The sequence below is a fragment of the Eumetopias jubatus genome, unplaced genomic scaffold (genome assembly GCF_037043125.1).
Source record: "Eumetopias jubatus isolate StellerSeaLion01/CBP00866 unplaced genomic scaffold, mEumJub1_p1.0 scaffold_10, whole genome shotgun sequence".
NCBI classification, from domain to species: Eukaryota; Metazoa; Chordata; class Mammalia; order Carnivora; family Otariidae; genus Eumetopias; species Eumetopias jubatus.
Window position 1 is genome coordinate 21,653,877 of NW_028274816.1, and position 22,615 is coordinate 21,676,491.

At 39.9% G+C, this 22,615-nt stretch overlaps 1 protein-coding gene across 1 annotated transcript in view; it reads left to right on the forward strand.

Moving 5' to 3' along the window:
* Positions 1-22,615, forward strand: part of LRRC36 (leucine rich repeat containing 36) — a 41,139-nt gene that overhangs the window by 17,026 nt on the left and 1,498 nt on the right. Inside the window, exons 5-13 of the mRNA XM_028096824.2 lie at positions 1,078-1,166; positions 8,272-8,399; positions 10,413-10,458; positions 13,541-13,981; positions 14,766-15,055; positions 16,745-16,910; positions 17,873-18,018; positions 19,037-19,160; positions 21,900-22,014. Of these exons, the coding sequence (XP_027952625.1) occupies positions 1,078-1,166; positions 8,272-8,399; positions 10,413-10,458; positions 13,541-13,981; positions 14,766-15,055; positions 16,745-16,910; positions 17,873-18,018; positions 19,037-19,160; positions 21,900-22,014 (1,545 nt within the window). The remainder of the gene's footprint in view (positions 1-1,077; positions 1,167-8,271; positions 8,400-10,412; positions 10,459-13,540; positions 13,982-14,765; positions 15,056-16,744; positions 16,911-17,872; positions 18,019-19,036; positions 19,161-21,899; positions 22,015-22,615) is intronic.

Sequence of the window (22,615 nt, forward strand, 5' to 3'; positions counted from 1 at the left end):
TTTTTTAAAAATTATTTGTATATATATTTTGTGAACTAATTCATAATTTGTTGGGGGTACCTTGTTTGTTACAGGAATACAGAGATGAATTAATGTATAATTGAATACATTCCCTAGTAAGGCAGATAATTAGCACTCTCGTATTTCCGTTTATCATAGTTACCATGTGATGATTGCAAAAGCAGAGGTAAAATTTTACTCAAGTGCCCAGTCCTAGCATTAATATCTTATAAACTCTCTGACCCTGAGTAAAGATTTTTTTAAGTCTTTCTGAATCTGAGTTCCCCCAACCTATAAAATAGAGATAATGGATAATAGGGGAGCTTTTATAATTAAATGAAATAGTGGGTGTAAAGTGCCTGGCTCGTAGTCTAGGCTGTCTGAACTTCCAGTCTGTACTTACTATATTTACATCTTACTATACTATATCAATCAACGGCAAACATTTACCTCTTATCTTTTTTTTTTAAACTAATGGCTGTAGTTGCTCCCAGTACAATTCTTGGCAGCAGAACCTTCCTTTCTGTGTCCTATGAATTTTTTAATTCAAAAGAAAATATCTTATTCCCTTAATCATTTAGACCTAAGTTTGCATCAAGAAAAGAGTAAGTCCTGAATTTTCTGGCTTTCATACTTTTTTTTTTTAAGATTTTATTTAGATATTTAGAAAGAGAGAGCACACACATGTGTGAGTAGGGGGAGGGGCAGAGGGAGAGAGAGAATCTCAAGCCGACTCCTGGCTAAGCCCAGAGCCTTATGCAGGGCTCAATCCCATGACCCTGAGATCACGACCTGAGCTGAAATCAAGAGTCAGACGCTCAACCACCTGAGCCTGGCTTTCTTATTTAAAGGCTGAACTATGGTGTCCTTCTCTCTCACTGTTCCCAGTAACAATATTATGGCTTTAAAAAATGGGTTTAACTGAAATATTTGTGAAATTAATATTTTCTAGAACATTTGAAAAGAAATCTGATTACCATGAATTAATGTTTTCTAAATAGCATTTGCTGGTGATCTCAGAAACCTTTTGAGCTTTTTTTTAAATTTGAATTTTAAATAAATTATTCTATGTGGCAGCTCTAGGGAGAAGACAATGAAAAACTGTGTCACAGATGAGAGCTGTGCATCAAAAGTCAGTGCCGATGTTGATCACAGAATTGAAACTGGTAAGCTTTCTCGCTTTGATCGCAAAATGCTTAAAACATTAGTTATTTCAGCTTTTGTGCCCAATGTTGAGTAGGATGAAGACAAAATAGTTGAGAAATAGCAGATTTGAAGTAAGCACCAGATTTACTGACTGTGTTTTTTCTCCTTTCTCTCACTGCCAGAAAAGGCCCTATTTATTGAGCAGGCCTAAACCCATCAAGTACAGAACCCATCAAGTACAAGCTGTACTCAGAATTCAATTTCATTTACATCAGTTTACATCATTAGTACATTCTGAAAATTGCATTGCCAGTCCCCATGGCCCCTGAGCATTGATTGCTAAGGTGATTGATTCATTAGCCAGAGACTCATGACTCATTTGCATCAATGCAGCTCAGACCCTAGGCCTTCTGGGTTTCTCTACCTTGAACCTTTGCAGCTGCAGAATCTCTTGTGTTTGTGCTATATTCCTGGTGAGTGTTGCCTGTAAGCACTGTCGGTAACCTACTAGGATTAGAAGTGGTTATGCCACATTTAATGATCGTGGCACAGACAAGGAGAAAGCTTTTCATGAGAGGAATTGCATACAGTGGACCCTTATGGATTAACTTGGCACTCATCAGATGACTTTTTACTTGAGGAAACTATTCTATAGAGGCCTCTTTCCCTTTGAAGGATATACCAAATTATTTGCAACCTCTAAAAATTAATCCCTGAAATCCCAGCGATAACTTTAATAGATGGACTATGTAGTTTAGACATTAAGAATTTCCAGTTTATAACATAAAGTATGTTATTTTCTTTACTACTTATCTATCCATGTAGACACTTATTACAAGTTATTTTTATGTGATTTCATGGTAAAATAAGCCATAGTGAAGTATGACTTTTATTTTTCTTTCTTGGAAATCTCAGTGCACATATGTCATGGAGCATGGATTGCTTTATTTCATTTTAAATAGCATTTTTTATATTTAAAGTTTGATGAAATTCTTGGGTACCTGGGTGGCTCAATCAGTTAAGTGTCTGACTCTTGATTTCAGCTTGGGTTGTGGTCTTGGGGTCATGGGTTTGAGTCACTCATCGGGCTCTGTGATCAGCAGGGAGTCTCCTTAAGATTCTCTCTCCCCAAGCACCTGGGTGGCTCAGTTGGTTGAGCGTCTGCCTTTGGCTCAGGTCATGATCCCAGGGTCTTGGGATCGAGTCCAGCGTCAGGCTCCCTGCTTGGCGGGGAGTCTGCGTCTCCCTCTCCCTCTGCCTGCCGCTCCCCCTGTTTATGCTCAGTCTCTCTCTCTCTCAAATAAGTAAAATCTTAAAAAAAAAAAATTCTCTCTCCCCCTCTGCCCCTCCCCCAATCAAGCAGTCTCTTAAGTAATTAATTAATTAAAAAATAAATAACACAGCGGGGAGTCTGCTTAGGATTCTCTCAATCTCCCTCTGTCCATCCTCTCCCTGCTCATGTGCTCTGTAAAATAAATAAATCTTTTAAAAAATAAAATTTGATGAAATTCTATTGTGTTTTTTTTTTAAGATTTTATTTATGTATTAGAGAGTGTGCATGTCAGGGGAGGGACAGAGGGGGATGGAGAAGGAAAGAGAATCTCAAGCAGACTCCTTGCTGAGTGGGGAGCCTGTGCAGGGCTTGATCTCACAACCCTGAGATCATGACCTGAGCAGAAACCAAGAGTCGGCACTTAATCTACTGAGCCACCCAGGCACCCCTGATGAAATTCTATTGTAATAATTTTGGAAAATACTAAAAAACATGAAGAACAGCATTTTAATCACTCATAAACCTGTCCCCTAGAGAGAATCCCAATTAATAATTTGGTATACAGCCTTGTGTTTTTTCTAGGTAAAAACATTTATATATCCATTTCCAGAATGATGAAGATACATTGAAGTATAATTTGACTGCTTCTTTTTGTATGAGCTGAGTTAGACTTCATTTATGTCATATTACATCATTAGCTCACATAAAGGTTCACCCCATAAATTAAAATGTTTTAAAGTGCATAGTCTCAAGGCATCTGGGTAGTTCAGTCAATTAAGCGTGTGGGATTCTTGGTTTTGGCTCAGATCCTGATCTCATGGGGCATCGGGCTCGGTTCTCAGCAGGGAGTCTGCTAGAAGATTCTCTCCCTCTGCCCCCACCCCACTCTCCTGTCCACTCTCTGTCTCTCAAATAAATAAATCTTTTTTAAAAAAAGGTGCATAGTCTCTACTGAGAACAAACTACTTTACCAGACACAGGGCACATTTCTAAAGGTTCTTGGAAGCTCAGCTGTTGCCTGGATTTTTTTTTAAATATTAAATTTATGTTGCAACTTTGAAACGTTAAAGAGCTTTGCTTTCTACTGAAAATTATGTTTGTGCTAGACCCCTGGGGAGTGTTGCCTGTAAGCACTGTTGGTAATCCAATATGACGAAAGTGATTATGCCATGTTAATGGTTGTGCCACAGTCTAGGAGAAAGCTTTCTGGAGAACAGTTCCCACTAGCTCAGTTGTTCCAAACAGTGCTTTTCCACCAATCATTTAGAATGATACCCATTAGCATGGCTACTATCAAAAGCCTAGAAAATAACACATGTTGGCAAGGATGTGGAGAATTGGAACTGCTGGTCCAGTTGTTTGGTGGGAATATAAAATGGTACAGATGCCATGGACAACAGTATGGCAGTTCCTGAAAAAATTAAAAATAAAATTACCGTATGATGCAGTGATTCCACTTTGGGCCTATTCCCTTTTCTTTTTTTTTAAGATTTTATTTATTTATTTGACAGAGACATAGCAAGAGAGGGAACACAAGCAGGGGGAATAGGAGAGGGAGAAGTAGTCTTCCCGCGGAGCAGGGAGCCTGATGTGGGGCTCGATCCCAGGACCCTGGGATCATGACCTGAGCTGAAGGCAGACGCTTAACGACTGAGCCACCCAGGCACCCCTATTCCCAAAGAAGTGAAAGCAGGATCTTGAAGAGGTGTTTGTATACCCATGTTCATAGCAGCATTATTCACAATAGCTAAAACATGGAAGCAATCCAAGTGTCCGTCAACAGATGAATGAATAAGCAAAATGTGATATACACAAACAATGGAGTATTATTCAGCCTTAAAAAGGAAGGAAATTCTGACATATGCTACAACATGGATGAACCTTAAGGACATTATGCTAAGCAAAGTTAGCCAGTCACAAAAAGACAAGCACCATATGATCCCACTTACATGAGGTACTTAAAGCAAGCAAAATCACAGAGACAGAAAATAGAATGGTGGTTGCCGGGAGCTACAGGGAGGGGGAAGTAGGGAGTTATCATTTAATGGATATAGTTTCAGTTTTATAAGATGAAAGAGTTCTGGAGATGATGGTGATGGTTGCACAACATTATGAATGCATTTAATACCACTGAACTGTACACTTAAAAATGGTTAAGATGGTAAATTTTGAGTTATGTGTATTACCCACAACAAAAGTGATTGGGAAAAACCCCAAAACTATGGAGACAGCAAAAAGATCAGTGGTTGCCAGGCTAGAGGGGAGGAAGCGATGACTAGGTAAGGGTGTACCTTCATTCTTTTGCACGAGGGGTGGGACATGGGTAGCTGTTACTGAACTGCCAAGAGCTAAAATTGACTGAAGTTAACTTCAGTTTAGCTTCCAGGTCTTCCCCTGGAAATTACAAGCCTTCAGTAGACTCCAGAATTCCAAAAATAGTTACATCAGACAGATTCTGCCAGTGTAATTGTTGCCTCGGTGGAGGACAGATGCTGGGGCTGCTTACTCTGCCATCTTCCCCTGTCTCCATAGTTTTGCCTTTTCCAGAATGGCATATAGTTGGAATCATTAAGTATGTAGCCTTTTTAGATTAGCTTCTTTACTTAGTAATATCCATTTAAGGTTCCTTTATGTCTTTTCATGGTTTGATAGCTCCTTTCTTTCTAGTGCTGAATAATATTCTGTTGTCTGGGTGTACCACACTTTATTTATCCATTCACCTACTGAAGGACATCTTGGTTGCTTCTAAGTTTTGGCAATTTTGAAAAAAGCTGCTATAAACATCCATGTGCAGTGTTTGTGTGGACATAAGTTTTCAACTCCTTTGGGCAAATACCAAGTGTTTAATTTTATAAGAAACTGCCAAACTGTCACCCAATACAATCTGCTTTTTAAAATATCTTTTTATATACTGAGCTTCTTAAATTGAAGTTTCTCAAACTGGATTCATATTCTCAGAGTTTGTGAGAGTATTGAGTTTGAGAAACACTGATGTGGATGGGCACATGCTATAGAAGCTCAGACTGTGCTAAGAGCATACCTGAAAAGATTTTGTGGCAGGTGTGGAAACAAAGTCCTCAGCCATTAAAGGCTGTGGAACTCTGGGATAGCCTGAGAGGTTGGTGGGATTGGTGTGAATAGCTGTGTAAAAGTGGTAATGAGTATAGCAGGTCATAGACAGTTGAGTGATCATGTGGTTTGGATAGAAGGTTTATGTTGGGTAGAAGGTCAGATTATTGGAGAACAACGAGTGCCTTACTAAAGATAATTTACATGCAAATAGCGCATATATACTCTGTGAGTTGAAAGGGGTCCTGCTCACTCTTTTAGCCAGTTCCTTTTACCTTTTAGTAGAATTGCACCTAAAATATATTGATCTAATAGGTATTTTATTTTAAAACAGCAAAGAAAGGCAGCACCTGGCTGGCTCAGTTGGTAAAGCATGTGACTCCTGGTCTCAGGGTTGTGAGTTCAAGCCCCACGTTGGGTATAGAGATTACTTAAAATAAAATCTTTAAAAAAATAAAATAGCAAAGAAAAATTCATCACAAACAACCTTGTACAGGAATGAAAGCAGCATTCTCTATAGTAGCCCAAAAGTCCATCAGCTGATGAATGGATAAACAAAATATGGTATATCCATAAAAAAAGAATGAAGTACTGATACATCTACAATGTATAGCTTGAAAACATCATGCTTAGTGATAGGTGCCAGACACAAAAAGCCAATATCATGTTATTCCATTTATATGAAATGTCTGGAATAGGAAAGTCCACAGACAGAGAAAGTATATTGATGGTTGCCAGGGGCAGCTTACTTACTATTTTCATTTTCTACTTAGAATCAGGTTAAGACCAGTAATTTCTGCTTTACTTTGTTTTGTTTTGTTTTTTTTTTCTGTGTTACTAGTGCAATAGGAGCCAAAGAGCATAAACTTTGAGAGCTTAAAAGTAGTTCTATCAAATACAATGGTGAAAGAGCATTTTATATTGAAGTAACAAGAAATTTCAGTCCCAGGAGGCAACTCAGAAGTAGGGAGCATTTTATTTTATTTTTAAAGATTTTATTTATTTATTTGACAGAGAGAGAGATAGCGAGAGCAGGAACACAAGCAGGGGGAGTGGGAGAGGGAGAAGCAGGCTTCCTGCCAAGCAGGGAGCCCGATGTGGGACTCAATCCCAGGACCCTGGGATCATGACCTGAGCCGAAGGCAGACGCTTAACGACTGAGCCACCCAGGCTCCCAAGTAGGGAGCATTTTAGAGCCCCAAATGGACTGAGGGGCTGGATTTCTAAAAACCTGGCTTTATTCACTGTGTATTCTCAGTTGCCTTGGCTTACAGCAGCTTTCTGTTGCCAGAGCCTACAGATGAGAACTAGCAGAAGAGCACATTGTTTGACTAAGGCCCAAGTTTTTGAAACTATCTTAATTCTTACATAATCCTGCTAGGGGAACAAACCTCCCTAAACAAGAAACTCTTATTTTCATCCAAGATCCCCCAGAGGACTCCAGGTCCCAGAATTGTACAATTAATAAGTATTGATCAAGAATGTGCAGGGGCGCCTGGGTGGCTCAGTCAGTTGAGTTACTGACACTTGGCTTTGGCTCAGGTCATGATTTCGGTCGAGATGGAGCCCCATGTCAGGCTCCATGCTCAGCGTGGAGTCTGCTTGAGATTCTTTCTCCCTCTCCCTCTGTCCCTCCCCCTCCTCACCTGTGCACACTCTCTCTGTCTCTCTAAAATAAATAAATCTTAAAAAAAAGAATATGCAAAAACTTCTCTTTTTTTAAAAGATTTTATTTATTTATTTGACAGGGCGAGAGAGCACAAGCAGGGGGAACGTTAGAGGGAGAGGGAGAAGCAGGCTCCCCACCAAGCAGGGAGCCCCATGTGGGGCTCGATCCCAGGACGCTGGGATCGTGACCTGGGCCGAAGGCAGACGCTTAACCATCTGAGCCACCCAGGCGCCCCCAAAAACTTCTCTATAAGCATTCCAATCTAATAAAAATCCTAACTGGCTCTTTTTGATAACAGTTTCTAGGGTGGCCAGGACTTGGATATGGTTTTGTTTGTTTGTTTGTTTGTTTTAATTTTTTATTGTTATGTTAATCACCATATATTACATCATTTGTTTTGGTGTAGTGTTCCATGATTCATTGTTTGTTCATAACACCCAGTGCTCCATGCAGAATGTGCCCTCTTTAATACCCATCACCAGGCTAACCCATCCCCCTACTCTCATCCCCTCTAGAACCCTCAGTTTGTTTTTCAGAGTCCATCATCTCTCCTGGTTCGTCTCCCCCTCTGACTTACTCCCCCTCATTCTTCCTCTCCTGCTATCTTCTTCTTTTTCTTTTTTCTTAAAATATGTTACGTTATTTGTTTCAGAAGTACAGATCTGTGATTCAACAGTCTTGCACAATTCACAGCGCTCACCGTAGCACATACCCTCCCCAATGTCTATCACCCAGCCACCCCATCCCTCCCACCCCCTGTTTGTTTGTTTTTAAGATTTTATTTTTAAATCTCTATACCCAGTGTGGGGCTCGAACTCACAACCCGAGATCAAGAGTTGCATGCTCCACTGACTGAGCCAGCCAAACACCCCTGATTACCTTGTTTTAACCTTACCTCAACCCTAAGAGATAGGTAGTTTAGATTTTATCATCACTGTTTTACAATGGAGAAAATTAAAGAGGTGAAGCAGTTTGCCCAAGTTCACATGGTTTCCAACTGGTGGCACCAGAACTAGCTCTCAATCTGTGACTTCCCTTCCAGTATCTTTCCATAAGACATGTTGCCTTTGAAGTCTGGTCAGTGCTTCATTGTATTCCTTTTCTTTTAACACAGACTCAAACAAAGGACTTTTTATTCCCTTCCCCAACCGGGAAATAAAGGATTCCCTAATGAGTACCTCTGCAACCCAGGGCAATGGTATACCAGATCAGAAATTAGACACTTTCCCACTGGGAACACAGGTAATGTATTCACTTTCCTGTTGATCTGTTGACTAGTCAGTGATTAATACTAACAATTCATTGGACTTTCAATTATTTATGAAGGTCTAGGAGGACTTGTTTGATGAAGGCATTTTAGACCCTTTAAAAGGAAAGAAGGGGAGACAGGATGCAGAGGACCTCCTCCATTAATTTCAATCTCCCTTTTCCCTCTCCCCTACTAGGCCATTATCAAAAGTGGTATATTTATACATACAACTTTTAGCACATTTTATGCCAGGTATTTTGGCTCTCAACAGGAATACAACAATCAGAGGTTGTGGCTGGTTTTAAAATTTCTCCTCTCTACCCAATGTCTCCATCTCCTGTTAACTTACTCCTTACATTTTTCTCCTCTGGCTTTTTTTTTTTTTTTTTTTTTAAGATTCATTTATTTAGGGCGCCTGGGTGGCTCAGTCGGTTAAGCGACTGCCTTCGGCTCAGGTCATGATCCTGGAGTCCCGGGGATCGAGTCCCGCATCGAGCTCCCTGCTCAGCAGGGAGTCTGCTTCTCCCTCTGACTCTCTTCCCTCTCGTGCTCTCTATCTCTCATTCTCTCAAATAAATAAATAAAATCTTTAAAAAAAAAAAGATTCATTTATTTATTTGAGAGAGAGAGAAAGAGAGCATGACCTGGTGGGGAGAGAGAGAGAGGAAGCAGACTCCCCGCTGAGCTCGGAGCCCCATGCAGGACCCTGAGATCATGATCTAAGGCGAAACCGAGAGCCGGAGGTTTAACCTACTGAGCCACCCAGGCGCCCCTACCTCTGACTTTTAATTACTGAATCTTAACATCTCAACTGTGGCTTTCCCAAAGCTGCCTCTTCATTGGAACATAAAAGAAGAAAAGTTAAGGGGTGAAGATGGCATAGAAGTTGTGGGCATTGGGGAGGTAGAGATTGTGCAAGATGAGGCAAGAATTGAGTTTTTAGGGACACTCAGTAACTAACGCTCAGTCAGTTAAGCATCGACCTTTGGCTCATGTCTTGATCCCAGGATCCTGGGATTAAGTCACTCATCAGGCTCCTTGCTCAGTGGGGAGCCTGCTGCTCCCTCTGCCTGCTGCTTGCCCTGCTTGTGCTCCCTCTTTCTCTATCTCTGACAAATAAATAAATATCTAAAAAAAAAAAGTAAGTTCTTAGTGAAAAAATTGGTGGGAGGGGGATACAACCATTATATAAGACTCATTTGTATGAGTGAGTATGATCAGGAAGCAGAACTATTATATTCAACTTCTCCTTTTTGTCTGCATTTTCTTTGATAAATTATGAGCAATGAAATTGCTGAAAATAGCTAGAAAGAGAAAAAAAAGAATCAGGGTGCCTGGGTGGCTCAGTTGGTTAAGCAACTGCCTTCCACTCAGGTCATGATCCCGGAGTCCCAGGATCAAGTCCCACGTCGGGCTCCCTGCTCAGCAGGGAGTCTGCTTCTCCCTCTGACCCTACCCCCTCTTGGGCTCTCTCTCAAATAAACAAATAAAATCTTAAAAACAAAAAAGAATCAAGGGCTCTGATTAATCCACATTTGGATTATCAACACTGTACTAGTAAAAAGTTAGTAAGATTTTTTTTTCAGTTTGAGTTTACAATACCTTCATTTTATAAGAAGACAGATTAGGGGGTGCCTGGGAAGCTCAGTTATTAAGCATCTGCCTTCGGCTTAGGTCATGGTCCCAGGGTCCTGGGATTGAGCCCGACGTTGGGCTCCCTGCTCAGCAGGAAGCCTACTTCTCCCTCTCCCACTCCCCCCTGCTTGTGTTCCCTCTCTAGCTGTGTCTCTCTCTGTCAAATAAATAAAATCTTAAAAAAAAAAAAAAAGATTTGTATTTAGTTGATTCCTTTGTTTTTGGATATTCTCTTTAGGTAACTTAGAAACTATCTCAATTACTATTTTAAAATATCTTAGTATTTGTTTTAAAGGAAATGTCTGGTAAGGTCACATCTGGATACCCATCAACTCTCTTTTTCTAAACATTCAAACTTTTTTTCCTTGCAGGAAGTGGCAAGAAGGGAGATCCCAAGTGACAATCACCAGGAAGATGGTAAATATTTTGTTCAGGGAATAGTTTTCTCCACACTAATCAGAGAAACCTAGAAGTGATGAGATTTGGGAGAAGATGGAGATGTCTCAGCCCTGGGGCCCTATAGGGTCAACTAACTCTGCTTTTGTTGGGGGCTGCCCTGGATGCTTAGTGACCTGTGAGGCCTTTCTGATTGAAGAGTGAATATTCTGACTTCCTTTGTTCTTGACTTTTTGTACTGGCTGGCTCTTCCTTGTTTCTTTTTCTTACTTTTCTTGCCCTCTTTTGGATTTATTATGTTTTTATTCATCCATTTTTTTCTCTCTACTGGTTTATTTATAAGTTATACACTGTTTCAATACTTTTATTATTATTATTCCCCAAACTACAATATGTGCCCTTAACTTATATAATTGAAAAATTAATCAATACCTTAACTCTTGTCTTGGATAATTTAAAGACTTTAAAGTACTTTACTCCTTTCAGTCTCTCCTGATGTAAATATTATTATTACAGATTTTAATTCTCTCTATATTTTTAAACCCACATGAAATTGTTCTTATACAGTCAATGTTCATCTAAATTTATCTTTGTATTTACCACTTTGTTCTTCATTTCTTTTTTCATCCTAGATTTCCCTTCTGAGATCAGTTTTCTCTAGTTTATAGTATGTCTTTTAGAATTTCCTTTAGTGTGGGTTTATTCTGTTGAAGTCTTTCAGTTTTTGTTTGTGTGAAAATGCCTCTATTCTACCATCATTCTTTTTTTTTAAAGATTTTATTCATTTATTTGATAGAGACACAGCAAGAGAGGGAACACAAGCAGGGGGAGTGGGAGAGAGAGAAGCAGGCTTCCCGGTGAGCAGGGAGCCCAATATGGGGCTTGATCCCAGGACCCTGGGATCATGACCTGAGCCAAAGGCAGATGCTTAACAACTGAGCCACCCAGGCGCCCCTCTACCATCATTCTTAAGGAGTATTTTGGCCAGGTATAAATTTCTAGGTTGGCAGTTATTTCTTTCAGACTATTGAAGGTATTCTGCTGTATTCTTTTGTTTTTGCTTTTGAAAAGTTAGCTGGAGGTCTGTCACTCCTGCAACGATAATCTATCTTTTTTTCTCTGGCTGCTTTTAAGATTTTCCAATTGTCTTTGGTTTTCTTCAATTTTGGTATGATACGTGGATTTCTTTTTATTTTCTCCTGTTTGGTATTTATTACACTTGAATCTGTGAATTGTGTCTCATTAATTCTGGAAAGAGCTTCAAATATTTTTTGTGTCTCATTCTTTCTATCCGTCCTTCTGGGACTCTTGATTAAAAAAATATATAGTAGAGATCTGTACTTTGTCCTCTTTCTCTTTTTCTCTTATTCTTTTATATTTTTGGGTGGGGGGATTCTGATATGCATTCTGGATAATTCCTTCTGACCCATCTTTCAGTTCACTAATGTTTTCTTCAGCTGTGTCTAATCTGCTGTTAATCTCGTCTGCTGAGTTCTTAATTTCAATAGTTTTATTTCTCAGTTCTCTAAGTTTTATTTTGTTCTTTTTCAAGTCTGCTGTGTCAGTTTTTATAAACAGAAATTTTCCAGCTTGTTTTGTATCTCTTTATACTAGTAAACATAGCTGTTGCATAGGCTATATCTGTTAATTCCAATATTTGAAGTTTATTGTCTTTTTTCCTACTCATACTTACTTACATACTTTTTTGCTCCTTTGCTTTGGCTACCTTTGCTTTGGCTATTTGCTACATATTTGAAAAACTATTTATAGGAATTATTTAAAGTCTTACATAAAGGTATCTTTTCCAGATCAGATTTTCATTTGCTTCTACCAAGTACGTGGGACACTGTCATCCTGGGATCACTTAAATCCAAGCTCAAAGCTTAAGGTTCCCCATTAATCCAGATGATACAAACCTGGATTACCAGTCAGTACAAGGGCTGGCTTACTTCCAGTTTACTTTTACTCTGAAGGTTGCCGTCTGCTTGGGGTTCCATCTTAATGTGTATGTGGGGAGGATGGGGGTAGGGATGGTTTGCCACACTCCTCACTTGGGATGGGTGTTGAACTTCTGTTCCTGTTATCCTAAAACTTCTGACGGTAAGTGTGACTTTCAGTGCTAGTCTTACCGATGTGTGTCCTTGCTGTTTTCTAGATTTTGGCCTAGAAAATCCTCACCAGCTAACAAGCTCTTTGATGCTTTTAAGAACATGTATCATCGCACTTTTTTAATGTCTTCAATAAGAGGCACAGTCTGAATTATCTAACCTCATCACTTGTTAGAATCCTTTTGTTACATAAAAATATTGTTCTACAACCTTTCCCTCACTGTGTAGGCCAGCCCTGGGTAAAACACTGATATTCTGTAGGTCCTACAGAGATAAAGAGTCCTTGGTTCTACGTTTTTGAAGTTAACGTGACTAACTCAGGTATGCTTCCTAAGGAAGACCTTTAAGCGTATGAAACTCTGAAAACTCCAAAGGGCGCAAAGAATTCTTCTACTTGCCCCACTATGACACTCTTTAGAGATGACATACAGCTGTCTGAAAGAAATGCTTTATAGCTGGTTAGGGATTTTCATAGTTTTGGATTCCCTGCCATTTAATTGGCTTAGGATACTGGTTCCCAGTGTATGAACCTAGAACCTCTGAGTGGAGTTTGGGGGTAGGAGTGGGCTTAGCATTATTGTAAGGAGTCTACGAAATCATAAACCTACCAACTATTGTCTATAGACTGAAGACATAAGATCACAACTCTTGTCATATGGGGTACACCAAAATTTTTATATGAAAACAGCATCTAGAAAAACTCTGGTACTATAGTTTTAGGAGGAAATGCCTAGGGGATTAGGTTGACTTGAAATTTATCTCCAGAATGTTAAAGATTCTTTACTGTTTACGCAGTGTCCAACATGTTTTGTTGTTGTTCCATGTAAAAGTCCTTTTATCATTTTATGCCACTATTTATCAAAATTATAAACCATCTCTTCCTGAGAACTTTTTCTGGTAGACAGAGGTATGTCTAGTGAACAGAGGTACCCTAACTGAGCCAAGAAGAATTCTCATTGTATTTTGTGTTTCCTTTTCCCCTTGGTGGTGGTTAGAATTTAGACACTACTCTCCTCGTCAGTCCACAGTCCAATCCCCAGAGAAGATGGCTCGAGAAGGCTACCGACTATCTTTTTTGGACAATAAGTCTTCAGGTTCTTCTCCAGAAAAGGATTTGATACTAAAACCTGATACTTACCAGCTTACCCATGATGTCTCATTGGGTAAACGTCTGGATGTGGGTGATTCTAGCCAGATCCATCCCTATCAGTTACCTTCAGATGTTGGTCTAGAAAATTATGATAGTCATTATTCTCACAATCTATCCCTGCACGGAAGTCTTGGAAAAAGGCCTCCGAGAAGCAAGAGCTACCGAGAATATAGCATAAAGCCTTCAAATGACATGAAGGCCACCACATCTCATTCCTGTGGAGACTTACTGACTTCTCTGTCAAACCCTGACTCTGGCACCGGAAGGCTTTTGAAGCTTAGTTCAGGTAATAGCTTCCTGTCAGTTTATAGTCCTTTTTCCTAGTCATGAGATAGAGGTATAACTGGAAATTTTGGAGTTAACATTTCTTAAATTATATTAGCATTTCTTAAATTTGATTTTGGGCTATCAGCCAGTGAAACCTCCAGAAATCTCCAGGATATGACTTTAACATGATAGATACATTATTAAAGAAAACTTGTAGAAATGTGAGCTTCATAACTATGTACTATTATAGCTAAATAGAATACCAGGACATATTTCTAGTTGTGTCTAGTCTTCTCTGGCCACAGTCAGAGCAATATACTTCACATACTACTTAACAGTGAAGACAGAAGAGATGTATGTTTGTTTGTTTTGTTTTGTTTTAATTATTTATTTGACAGATAGTGAGAGAGGGAACACAAGCAGGGGGAGCGGGAGAGGGAGAAGCAGGCTTCCCGCGGAGCAGGGAGCCCAATGTGGGGCTCGATCCCAGGACCCTGGGATCATGACCTGAGCCGAAGGCAGACGCTTAACGACTGAGCCACCCAGGCACCCCAGAAGAGATGCATGTTACTCTCCAGCCCCTGCCTACTGCTCTCATGTAGGATTGGAGTATGTGGACAGTTGGATTTAGCCAGAGTTGGGGTTTTGTCAGGTGGAGAGGGGGAAGGGAAAGGATCCATAGAGTTGAGGTTATATAGTAGGGAGAGGTTATTATGACCATTGGACTCTAGGTGGGGTAAGGTTGAAGTGAGACAGGAGAGAGTTGAAAGGCAGGGTCATCTCCCAGCCTGTTTCCTTCACAGATCTGTATGCCACAACCCATTTCAACAGTGACCCTGCTCTGCTGGTTAATGTAGAGCAACAATTATCTACCAGTCTCAGTGATTTAACACCAGCACCTGGTTCTTTCCCAAACAACTCCGCCCTGGGAGACTCTCTACGGACACTGCTGTTGCCTCCTGGGACCTCAGAACACAGAGAGAATCTGACCAAGAGGTCATTAAGCCCATCGAGGAGAGGATTCAAACGGAAGGACAATATCCCTGCCACCCTGAATCCAAAGATTGGTTTCAGAGATGCTACGGGAAGCGAGGCAAGTATTGGTTTGTTTGTGCTTGTGCAACAAACACATCAGATCCAAGACCACAATTGCGTTCTGTTGAGGGTGGCAATGATTCTGACCAAGGGTACTACAAATTCAAAGGGATTTTTAGAGGCCAGTGGTTAATACTGCCAGGCCAAAGCCTGTGACTCTTCTGCCCTTAGGAAAGGCATTCCCCTTCTGCATTTTCTCATTTCTGTCACAGTGAGAACATTCCCTAATCTACTTCCAGAGCGTAAATTTTGTGGGGACTCTGATAATAAGCAGTGACAGAGTTTACCACAGCAAGGAATGCAGAAGTTGCCAGGGGCTCTGGGTTGGCTGAAGAGTGAACTCTGTAGCACTGATGTTTATAATCTTAAAATCTTAAATCTTAAAATTATTCACAGTTGCTTTTTATTCATTCACTCATGAATGAATAAATATATATCTCATATCTAAATGAATACAAAATAATTGTGAGTTTTACTGGACAAATCTACCTATACATTTTTCTATATAAGATTCTTACTAAATAAAAAGTATCTTTAGTAGTGGGTCCAACAATAACATTTAACATATAACATTCAGGGGCACCTGGGTGGCTCATTAAGCGTCTGCCTTTGGCTCAGGTCATGATCCCAGGGTCCTGAGATCGAGCCCCGCCTTTGGGCTCCCTGCTTTGCGGGAAGCCTGCTTCTCCCTCTCCCACTCCCCCTGCTTCTGTTCCCTCTCTCGCTGTGTCTCTGTCAAATGAAAAAAAAAAAGTTTTACATAGGGGCGCCTGGGTGGCTCAATCGGTTAAGCATCTGCCTTCAGCTCAGGTTGTGATCCCAGGGTCCTGGGATCCCTGTGTCTAGCTCCTTGCTCAGTGGGGAGTCTGCTTCTCCCTCTTGCTCTTCCCCTCCCCTCTGCCCATGTTCTCTCTCTCTCAAATAAATAAATAAAATCTTTAAAATGTTATAGAACATTTATGTTTATTATATATTAACACACTAAATATAAGCTTATGAGTAAAAAATTTTTAAATACTCCCCAGGGGTGCCTGGGTGGCAAAGTCGGTTAAGCATCTGACTCTTGATTTCATCTCAAGTCATGATCTTGGGGTCATGGGCTCAAGCCCCACATCGGGCTCCACGTTGAGCCTGGAGTGTGCTTGAGATTATCTCTCCCTCTGCCACTCCCTTCGTGCTCTCTCTCTAAAATAAATAAATCTTTTAAGATACAATACAATAACATACTCCCCATTTTGGGGAGGTCTGGCTGGCTCAGTCAGTAGAGCATGTGACTATTGATCTCAGGGTCATGAGTTTGAGCATCATGTTGGGTATAGAGATTACTTAAACTAAAAATTAAAAAAAATACTCCCCATTTTATGATGTCTAATATGTTTTTAAACTGTTCTGCAAGTTTAGTCTTTTTATACTACATAACTTGATATATTGAGCCATAGATTGGTGTCAAAACTTATTTAATGCTTTCTTCTAAAAATCTCTACAGAAAATTATGAGTATACTGTTATCTTTGAAATTATCCTTGAATAAACTACTATATTTGCTTGGACATAAATAACATTCTATTCAAATCCAAACTGAAAGATGAAACTCCCCCTTTTTTTTAATGTTAACACTTTAAATGTCCAGATTCTTCCCATATTGTGTAAGAATGACAAATGGTTGGTGTTTTTTTTTTTTTCTTGAGCCTCTCTCTAGTGACCTGGGCAGTTTGCATGGTTTGCCAGGAAATCACAGTCCCCCGATCTCTGCCAGAACTTCCCATGTGGCCACTGTCCTCAGACAGCTCTTGGAGCTTGTGGATAAGCACTGGAATGGCTCTGGCTCTCTCCTTCTTAACAAGAAGTTTCTCGGTAAGTGAATGCATTCTCAGCTCCTGGAGAAGGGCTCAGACCTTGCTTCTGTTCTGTGTTCCTATAAAAGCCACTCAGTCCCCTTAACTTGCAAGGAAAAAATTGTTCCCATGATCACCAAAATTTGTCAGCGGCACAGTAATTGACAAATCTGCATTTTTCTAATAATCTTCTTCCCTGTTTCATCAACATTCTTCCCTCGTGTACCAATTGTTTTGTTCCTTTTATGACTTTTTGGTAGTCTTTGAGTAAAATATAGAGTGATAAGATATGTAAAATAGAGTGTGGTGGTATTGGTGGTGGTATTAATGATTATGAAAGGATTTTATGATCCTTGGGACAGTGCCAGTAATAAATACAATAAAAATTGGGTTTGATCATCAGAATTCTAAGATGCCTGTTGAAATGTTATGATTTGAAAAACTTGAATGAATAAATGACTTGGACTCAGGGCTTCTTTTTTAGGAACTTGGAGGAAAAATCATTCTGCAAATATTGCCTTCCACATGTTTATTTGTTGTTTAATGGAAAAAGAGTTCAAGGAGATCTTGGTGGTGGTAAACGTTTAGGAAAAACTAGAAACTTTAAAGTTGTTTGGGCTCAATTTTTTTTAATTCTAAAGGGACACATAGAAAAACTCTTAGTATAGTTTCCTTCCCACATTGACTCTTTGCTCTCATTTTTTAGGAAATTATCCTCAGGAGCCACTCATCAGTGACTAGAGAATAGCACAGGGCTATTGAGGGTCTACTCATGAAGGTCTACTGTTGTTTCTCCATAGAAGGCATGGGATAGAATTTCTTATCCATTATGAAACACCTCTTACAGACACTTTGTAAATTCTTGTAAAAAGGAAATATTAGATTACCATATTTGTCCTACAGAGCTGGTAGTTATTGACTAGGAATTCTGTGCTTTAGCTTTTAAGATTGGCCCGTGTGCCCAACCTGAATTTTTGGCAGGTCCTGCCCGAGATTTACTTCTGACTTTGGTAGTCCCTGCTCCTTCCCAGCAGTGGTGTCACTCACATCCTGAAGATACGTCAAAAACCTTCCGCAGGAGAGAGATGGAACTGAAGGAAGCTGGGCATGTGGTCCCTAATGACATGGTATGCCTCTCTCATCTTCCTTTCCTACTCTTTCTTTACTAGAATAGGACAGAGCATCAAAACTAGAACAGCTTTGTGCCATAAAGATCATCATCACCATGCACCTAGATGTTCGGGAACCAAAATACAGAGAAGTCAGTCAAGGCAAATCAGGAACACAAAACTTGCCAGCATAGGAACAACTTGGAGGTTCTGCAGGATGATTCCCTAATCCTAGTCCTATTCCAAAATTTCTTTTTTTTTTTTAATTTTAATTTTTATTTTTTTTAAAGATTTTATTTATTTATTTGAGAGAGAGAATGAGAGAGAGAGAAAGGTCAGAGGGAGAAGCAGGCTCCCTGCTGAGCAGGGAGCCCGATGTGGGACTCGATCCCGGGACTCCAGGATCATGACCTGAGCTGAAGGCAGTCGCTTAACCAACTGAGCCACCCAGGCGCCCCTATTCCAAAATTTCTGAAGAAAGACTTGGAGAAAGAAAAAAAGAATGACCTTAGAATGAAAATACTTAGGTTCATATTTTCGAAGGTTATGGTTTAATTTCAATGAGGGAAGGCCAATATCTGTGGGATTGTCTTTCCTCCCTTCTGATGGAACAGAGAGCCCTGAAACAGGGGCCATTCCTAGAACATCAGGCTGCTGACTTTGGGAAAGGAAGAAGGGACTCATATCCTTAGGCTCTTTCCTTCTTTTCTTAACATAAGAGGATTTTCACACACCAATTTGAGTTTCTAGAAACTTTAGATAGCTGATTCAGAATTGCTGGCCACTTGTCAAAAGAAGCACTTGTCCTGCAAGAGTAGTGGATAACTCACAGGAAAGATTGCATCTCCTTGTGCTTTTGTTTGCTGCACTTGAGCTATGTTTACCAATGAATTAAAATTCTAATGAGAAAGTCTGAGAGATGCTGACCTCCTTTTAGTTTATCACAAAACAGAGGAAAACGTCTTTCAGTCTTCTAAAAGCCCTCCACAGAATTTCAGATTCTTAATGTATTTGTATTTTGTTTTCTCATCTAAAGGAAAGTTTGAAGCAAAAACTGGTCAGAGTGCTAGAAGAAAACCTCATTTTGTCAGAAAAAATCAAGCAGTTGGAGGAAGGTGCTGCTACCTTGATTGTGAGTGGGCACCAGTCACACACTTATGGTGAGTTCAGGAAAGCAACATGGGGTGTCCCAAGACAACTGTTTGTTTATAGATGACCCATTTAATAAGCTTCATCATCTAGAGGTCACATGGCTTCCTAAATGGAAACAATCATCTTCCTCAGAGAGTTGTAATGCCAGTGGCTTGAGTTACCATATGAAGCTCTTTGTCAGTGTAAAGCAAGTACAGATGTTATTATTGTCATTATTTTTGAAATTGACACTTTCTGATTATAGCAGAAGATCATGTTCTATGGGCACCTGGCTAGCTCAGTTGGTAGAGAGTGTGCCTCTTAAGCTCAGGATTGTAAGTTTGAGCCCCACATTGGGTGTAGAGATTACCTATTTTTTTTTTTAAGATTTTATTTATTTATTTGAGAGAGAGAGACAGAGTGACAGAGATAGCGAGAGAGAGAGAGCACAAGCAGAGAGGAGAGGGAGAAGCAGGCTCCCCACTGAACAGGAAACTCAATGTGGGCTTGATCCCAAGACCCTGGGATCATGACCTGAGCCAAAGGCAGAAGCTTAACCGACTGAGCCACCCAGGCGCCCTACATGTAGAAACTACTTAAAATTTTAAAAAGATCATGTTCTTTATAGATAGTTTGAAAAATATAAGGAAAGTATAATCCCATTACCTGCAATAACTGCCATTATTATTTTTGGTTTATTTTCTTTCACCATACTCCTATACATATATTTTCAACTTAAAATTTGTGAGGGGCACCCAGCTGGCTCAGTCTGTGGAACTCTCAGTGTTGTGAGTTCTAGCCCCAAGTTAGGTGTAGAGATTACTTAAAAATGAAATCTTTTAGGGATGCCTGGGTGGCTCAGTTGGTTAAGCATCTGATTCTTGATTTCAGCTCAGGTCGTGGTCTCTGGGTTGTGGGATTGAGCCCCACGTTGGGCTCTGCCCTCAGTGCGGAGTCTGCTTGTCCCTCTCCCTCTGCTTCTCTCCCTGCTCGTGCTCTCAATCTCTCTCTCAAATAAATAAATAAATAAAATCTTTAAAAAAAACTTTTAAAAAATAAAATTTGTGACTTGATGTTTTAAAAATAAACAACATACAACAAAATGCACACATTTTAAGTTAGATGAGTTTTGACAAATATATATATTTTTAATTCCATCCCAATCAAAATACAGAACATTTCTTTTACCTCAGACCCTTGTGCAGTGAGTTTACCCTACTATCTACCCTAGGCAATCACTAATCCGATTTTTACATCCTAATATTATTTATTTAATGGCAAAAGCATTTCCTATAATATCACATGAATAATTCTAAAGAATTTCCAAACATTCAGTAGACTTGAAATGAAATGCTTAAATGAAGACCTGAGTAGAAATACTTCTCTGAAATTGTTTCTTCTTTTCTGTTGGAGCTGAGAATCTTAATGTTCATTATGATAAATAATGCAGCTGTTTATGTACATAAATTTCAGACTATTTTCCTAGAAGACATTCCTAGAAGTAGAATCAGTAGCTCAAAAGATGTGGACATTTTTGAGGTTTTTGTTGCATATTGTCATATCACTCCCAAGCAAGGTTATTTCAGTTTACATTTACATCAGCAGTGAATGTATTTGAATGCCCTTTTCATTCCATCCTTGCCCACACTCAGTTTTTTGTTTTTGTTTTTCCCATTGTGATAAGTGAAAAATAGCATCCCATTGACATCTTGATTTGTACTACTTTATTATTAGCGTTTAGGCCAGTATTTTAGATAAAGTCTACCCTTGGCTTTAAACATCTAGCTCAGCACCCCTAAGCAAACATCATGGGCACTTGGATTTATAAGAAAAAGTTGATTTGGAAGTCAGCACTGAATTTCCAGAAGAAACTCATCACTATCTGATTGTCACAAACCTGAATTATCAAGGCATCTCCACTAAGCTACTCTGAAAATAGATGTTTGTTCACTAGATACCTACTTTGAATCGGCCACAAGGCCCAGTACTGTATTTTGGCTTACTCATGCAGGTGGCTTGCCTGAACCAGCTGTTGCAGCTCTGTTTTCCTCCTTCTAGAACCTTGCTACTCAAAGGGTGATCCATAGATCAGAAACGTTAGCATCACCTGGGAGTTTGTTAGACATGTAGAATATTGGGCTTCACCTCAGACCTACTGAATCAGAATCTGTTTCTGACAAAATCCCCAGGTGATTTGTAAGCATATTAAAGTTTAAGAAGTACTGTTCTAGAAGACTGACTTCCTTAGGACCAGAGTTCCTGTGCTTTTACCTATTTCATTATTGCAAGTATCGGTAACATATTTGGGGAGCTAGGTATGAGTGTCTTGACTACAAATTCAGTTTCTGCAAGCACTCATTGAGTTATTACTATGTGCCTGACATAGTTCCAGATGTTTTCACAGATTCTACAAGGAGTGAAGTACCTACATTCACAAACTAAAATGGAGAATATAGAGAACCTAATATGTGTTGACTATGCTAAATGAGGATTGAATCCTCACAACCGTGGTGGGGCAGGGTTATTAGCCCTAGTGAAACTCAGAAAAATAAACTAATGCACAATATTAAATGGTTGAATTTTAATTCGGGTCTCTCTGTTCCTAAGCCCCATATCTGCTGTCTCTAAGGGAGGGAATGGTGAATGGAGGGCGGAGATGGAGGCAGTGGGGCCCCCAATTCTTTAAGATGGCCACCTGACTACTTAAGCTCTGCTCAAAGATAGTGGCTTGGAATCCTGTTCACACCTGGCCACTGTACCCCTTGTAGATGATCTTCTGCGCAAAAACCAACAGCTGAACATGCAGGTGGCTTGCCTGAACCAGGAGCTTGCCCAGCTGAAAAAGCTGGAGGAGACAGTGGCCCTTCTCCATGAAAGTCAGAGGTAGGAGAGGGCCTATCTAGCTGGCTTCTGGAAGCAGATATTTACTTTCCTTTATCAGCTTTGTCTTATTTGATAATATCTATGTCCTTTTCAAATTAACTCTATTCTGTGTGTAAACCTCATGTATCTAGGTGTATCTGTGTGTAAACCTTCTGTATTCCAGGACACATGAGGGACTAAATGTCTTTGCTGGCTTTGGTGGGTTACAGCCCCCTCAATAATAAGTAGTTTCTCACTAGATCCAACAGGACCCTTGTTTGAGTCAGCTAGCTTTTCTTGGTCACTATGTGCCCCTAAAATCAGCCGTCTGGCTCTTCTGGAAAAATGCCTGCCTCCTAATGATCTCAGAAGAGACATCAAGCACTTAGGGAGAGTGACGGAAAGTCCCATGTATTTGTTCTCTTCAGAGGAGCTCAAAAGCATCAGCCTCTTCAAAGAACGGTACCCTCAGGATGCCAGTTAGACAAATCAGAAGAAGCCTCAAGACTGTTGGTACATTTACAGAAGCTCTTGACATTTTGATTTGCAAAACACCTTCACTATGACTTTGAATGAAGTTTAAATATAAGAACCCCATCCCCAAACCTTCATCCCCAAACTT